Source organism: Myotis davidii, unplaced genomic scaffold (assembly GCF_000327345.1).
Source record: "Myotis davidii unplaced genomic scaffold, ASM32734v1 scaffold2036, whole genome shotgun sequence".
Lineage (NCBI taxonomy): Eukaryota > Metazoa > Chordata > Mammalia > Chiroptera > Vespertilionidae > Myotis > Myotis davidii.
In genome coordinates this window covers 22976-28207 of record NW_006287559.1, presented here as the reverse complement: position 1 = coordinate 28207, position 5232 = coordinate 22976, and the positions used below count along the sequence as shown (strand labels likewise).

The window sequence follows — 5232 nt, the reverse complement described above, 5'->3', positions numbered from 1 at the left end:
GTCAGATTTTTAAAATCCATTATGAGCTCATTCGCTGCCTTTTGCTTGTTTCTTTGGATCAAGTTGGAGATGGTGGCACGTGATGCGTTTTCATTTTTTAAAGGGAGTGTTTTATTCCTCATTCACGAGAAGACCCCCGACTTGCTAAGAGAGATTGACTCCATCCTTTAGTTTCCCTGATTCTGGATCCAGAAGGAGGAGGGGGAGGAAGCAGGGAGTGAGGCAGGTGGGAAGGTGAACAGAGCAGAGTCTGGGGCAGTCACAGGAGGGGGAGGAAAAGGGGCGCAGGAGGGGAGAAAGCAGAGGGACTGTGAGACCTGAGGGGAGGATGGAGCTGGGGCCCAGGAGGGAGCAGGTGACCCAGAGGCAGAGACAGGCCCAGGGAGAGAAGAGGAGGACAAAGGGGATGAGGGGGCACAGGAGGGAGGAACCGCACCCTGAGAATGTTCTCCAGCATCTTAGACTGGGCTCCTAAGTGTATTTCCACTTTAGTCCTGGGCCAGAGCTTGGGTTGTCCTTGTCCACGAAGGTGTCCCAGCAGTGCTGGAGCTCTATGGGAACAGGGGGGAAAGGTGAGCTCCTTCCAGAGCGGAGAGGGCCCAGGTCTCTGACTCTAGGGACACACCCTCCCCATCAGGATCTCCCTGCCCCCTTTCTCTCTCCTCCCAAGGCACTGAGCTCATCCCTCACATTCTTTCTTCCTCTGGAATCTGAGGCAGCCCCTCCCCTTCTACCAGGAAGGACTGGGTCCTGAGGGCACAGGGGCCCACCTCCACCCTTCCCAGGACCCCCTCTCTCCCCTGAACTCACTCCTCAGGATGACTCTGTCCCCTCCAGACCCAGCTGACCCCCTGCAGGCAGCTGACAGGCTTCCCCACGTGGATTCTCCTCCTGCCCCCTCTGTGTAGCCATTTCCCAGCCTCTCTGCCTGCCCACCTCCCACTCTCAGGATCCATGCTGACCATCGTGGGTCATGATGGTGAGTTGGGTCCCAATGTCCCGCAGGTTGCTCAGCCCATCCTCTTGTCCATATAATTTGGTTTGGATGCCAGCAGTGCACATGCACAGGCTCACGTGGCTGTTCTCGCCCAGGAATTGAACCAGCTCCAGAGCACAGTCAGGGCAGGGGCTCCAGGAGATGTAGCAGGTGAGTCTGTGCTGCTTCCCCTCATCCAGGTGCCAAGAAGGGACCCGATCCAGGAAGCACAACTCTGCATGTCTAGGTGTCAGTGCAGGATCTACACGGTCAAAGGGAAGGGGACTCATGAATCACATATCAGCATCTACAAGGGGCGGATCAGCAGTGAGGACTTTCCTACATCAGCAAACCATGGCTGCCATGGCTCTGTAGCTGACCAGTCTTCACTTAGCCTGTTGATGTTCCATTCACCATGGAATTTGCATTATTTTTGATTTTTTTATAGTTTTGCATTAAATATGGTTCTTTTTTTAAATCTTCACCTGGGGAGATATTTCCGTTGATTTTTAGAGAAAGAACAAAAGGGATGGTGGAGGGGGCAGAGAGAGAGAGAGAAACATCAACGTCTGAGAGACACATCCACTGGTTGCCTACCCCACGCTCCACGACCCGGGCCAGGGATCAAAGCTGCAACTGAGATAAGTGCCCTTGACCTGGAATCCTACCCCTGGCCCCTGGCTGTGCAGGCTGACGCTCTAACCACTGAGAAAACAGGTCTGGGCTCCATGTGATTCACCTTGGTACAGAGTTCCCAGAGAGCCTCTATTCTGTGCCCAAAGCCTATGCCTTCAGGAGCTGCACATACTCAGACCCTGCAGGGAGACAAAGAGAGGAGGACACCCCAGCCGGTGTGGTTCAGTGGGTTGAGCAGTGACCCATCCACAAAGCGGTCACCAGTTCCATTCCTGGTCAGGGCCCAGGCCCAAATTGCAGGCTTGATGTCCAGTAGGAGGCGTGCAGAGGCAGCCAACCAATGATTCTCTCTCATCACTGATGTTTCTACCTCTCACACTTTCTCTCTTAAATCAATAAAAGCCTTAAAAATAAATAGATAGATAGGTAGATAGATAGATAGATAGATAGATGTATAGATAGATAGATATCAATAAATAAGTAGCTGAGGGTGACACACTCTGCGGGAAGAAGGGGTGAGGGCACCGAGGCAGAGGTGGGGAGACACGGGATGAGCATCACTGCTGGGCTCACAGGATTATGGAGAGTAGCCCACCCGCCCAGGGAAGGATTTTCAACCCGGGGCTCAGGGAGGAGGAAGAAGTCAGGCCCACGGAGCTAGTGCAGAGCCCTGGTGGCTTTGCATGGTACCTGGGGACCCAGGAGGCGTCCTGGGCTCTGTGCAGCTGGCAATGCCCTTGTGGGGACAGCACCCTGCCAGGCTCTCCCAGGAGTGACTGGAGGGAGCACAAGGGGGAGCTCTGGCTCTCTGGCCACAGGCGGCCATGGGCGGTTCCAGGGGAGAAGGGTCCCTTTGTCCAGGTGCCTTTCCCTCTGGCCTGACCCCTCCTCAGAGGCACAGGAGGAGGGACAGGCTGACCCTGGAAGCTGGGCTGACACTGGGCTGGTGGGCCCAGGCCCTGGGACACTGTGACTGCTTTCTTATTGGGGCTCCAAGCTGCCAATCACAGCAGAGTCCATCCTCCCTGCCTCTGGGCAACGCCACAGCAGCTGGGGGCCAAGGGACATTGCTCAGAGGACACCCTGAGGGCATGGAACCTTCTCCCAAGTGTCCCGGGGCCCGGCCTGCTGTGCTCGCTCACCTGGTTGCGCAGGAAGCCCTGGAGCTCCTCCACTGGGGCCCAGGCGTCACCCTCCAGGACCTCCACCTCGTAGCACAGGTGTTTTTGGTTCTCACATTTGTTACAGAAGTTTTCCTCGAAGGTACTTCCTTTGATCAGAGGTCTGTGGGCACAGGCAGGAGGAACCCAAGGCATGGGGCTCCTCAGGGGATCACCCCGTTCTCCCCTCTGCACCCACATCCCGGCTAGACCCACAAAGGATGGGGGTCCACTCACTTAGCTGGAGCCAGCTAATCTCGCTCTCTGACCCCTTCGGGGCTCCTGGGGAAGTCAGTCCAGTCCTTTTGTTAGGGTTTCCCCGGGAGCAGTACAGGGGCTCAGAGCTGTATTGGGAGCCTCTCCTGGCATCACCGTCCTGCCCTTTACAAAAACCAAAACATAAATCTGAATGTGACCTCCAAGGGCCTCAGTTCAGAGCAGAAAGAATAGATTTCATGGGAGACGGAGGGAGAGGAGAAACAGGGACCCTCAAGGGTGACCCTCAGATTCTAGCCAAGGACCTAGGGGAAGTGGGTAGGACTGGTCACTCAGCTGAGGAGTCCGTGACACAAAAGGGCCATCTGGAGGGACAGGAGAAACAGAGGGATCTCTGAGGAGATGATAAGTCCCTTCAGGGAGCCAGGAGGAGGGGCTAGAAGCAGGGCTGCTCCAGGGGCGGGTGGTACCTGCCAGTGGGTGCTGGGTTGTCCTCCATGTGTCAGCTCCTTAACCTTCTCTTCTAGCCACACCCGGCTTCGGTCTGGGACACTTTCAAGGACTAAGGTGCCTTATATGTCATCGAGGCACTTGGAAACTTCTGAGCTGGCACAGTTTCACCCCACCCCTTCCCTAAACTCAGGCCACTCATGCCACCCACATGGAGTCATAGGAGAGGGAACTTTTCTGCCCAAATGTCTCATCCTGTGCCCTCAGGGGCAAGTTAGGTTTTGATTTCTCTGTTCTGTCAAAGGCCCTCCCTGGACTGACCTGGGCCAGTGAGGTCCCAGGAGGTGGGGTCACCTGGGCAGCACGGCACAGCCAGGCAGGAAGCGAGAGCACAGGTGAGAGGACAGGTGCTCCCACCTGAGGAGGGGCCAGGCACAGGACACGGAGCCCCCACAGGACAGGCCCGGGGTGCCCATCCCTGACTCTCCCGTGGCCGCCAGTGCAGGGCATGGCTGGGCCCAGAGCAGGGACCTGCGGGGCTGAGCCAGGAGGGAGACTCTGCCCTGAGAGGAAGGGCAGGGCGGGACCAACGTGAGCTGAGCTCCCCTTAGGAGCCACCCTGTAGGGGAAGGAACTGGACTCGGAGCCTTTGTCCGCCCATCACATGGAGGAGAACAGAGAGGCTCCCAGCAGGGTGGCCAGGATGCCCTGGGAGCAGGGGATGCAGGGTGTGCACACCTCAGGAAGGGGCTCTGCTCGTCCTCTCCACCCCCAGCCGCGAGGAGCCGGGAGACTTTGTGTTCCAGGCTCAAGTGTGAACTGAGCCCCAGCTGGTAGAGTTTCTCCTTGAGGGGATGCACCTCTGTCCACTGACTGTCCATCCGACTCCTCTCAGACCCCCCTGTGCGAGCCCCACGCTCCCTCCCAGGGGACGTGCCCAGCGCAGGCCCGGGTCTGTCTCCAGCGCACTCCGCGTGGCATGCTGGCTCCGTGGCTTTGCTAATTCCCTTGCTTCCAGCTGGTGGTCCCACCGCTGGTGCCACAGATACGACAAAGATCGGGCTTGGCACACACCTGTGTCTGGGCAACGGGCCCGAAGGCTTCCCTGACTCACCAAACACAGACACAGAGAGAGAGAGAGAGAGAGAGAGAGAGACACGCGCACACACAGACACACGCACACAAGCAGATGACAAGTAGTAATCTCCTAGACACACCCAAAAGCCCCTGAGTGGCAGGAAGTAGAGGACGTCCCCACTCCCAGGTGGGTTTGCAAGAACCTCATCATCGAATCAGCTCCTCATCATCAAATCAGAAGACACGTTGTTGTATGTTTCTTTTTAATATTTTGTTATTGATTTCAGAGAGGAAGGGAGAGGGAGAGGAACTTAGAAACATCAATGATGAGAGAGAATCATTGATCGGCTGCCTCCTGCACCCCTCATTGGGGATCGAGCCCACAACCCGGGGATGTGCCCTGACGGGGAATTGAACCACAAACCCTTCAGTCCATAGGCTGATGCTCTATCCACTGAGCCAAACAAGCTAGGGCATCACTAAGGGTTCTTAAAACTAAACTGCCTGGCACTCTAATACGTGTTGAGTCTCAAAGTGATGGAAGGTGCAGGCCCGGGACTCACCGTCCGAGCCGGAGGGTCAAGGAAGGCATTGCAGAGCAGGTGAGTCTGGGAGGGGAGGAGAGACCAGTCAGGAAGGATTTTTATCTCAGCCTCTAAGAGAGACTGCTGCACCTCAGGTGGCAGGGGTGGGGGGTTCAGGGCCTGGCCTACGCCC

At 56.8% G+C, this 5232-nt stretch overlaps 1 protein-coding gene across 1 annotated transcript; it reads right to left on the bottom strand.

Moving 5' to 3' along the window:
• Positions 1 to 471: 471 nt before the first annotated feature.
• On the bottom strand, positions 472 to 4319 carry LOC102768424 (DNA dC->dU-editing enzyme APOBEC-3G). Its single transcript, XM_006759462.1, has 5 exons — positions 4177 to 4319; positions 2755 to 2896; positions 1785 to 1791; positions 963 to 1238; positions 472 to 551 (listed from the first exon to the last, which is right to left on the bottom strand). The coding sequence occupies exons 1-5, from the start codon at positions 4317 to 4319 to the stop codon at positions 472 to 474; spliced, it is 648 nt and encodes a 215-aa protein (XP_006759525.1).
• Between the last annotated feature and the right edge of the window lie 913 nt (positions 4320 to 5232).

Bases quoted from the DNA above. Each gene is read 5' to 3' on its own strand.
- LOC102768424 (XM_006759462.1), bottom strand. From the start codon at position 4,319: ATGGACAGTCAGTGGACAGAGGTGCATCCCCTCAAGGAGAAACTCTAC. The intron at 2,897-4,176 runs GTGTGCACACCC...CTGTGCCCACAG, and splicing joins GAGCAGAGCCCCTTCCTGAG to ACCTCTGATCAAAGGAAGTA. The intron at 552-962 runs GTCAGCATGGAT...CTGTTCCCATAG, and splicing joins CACCATCATGACCCACGATG to AGCTCCAGCACTGCTGGGAC.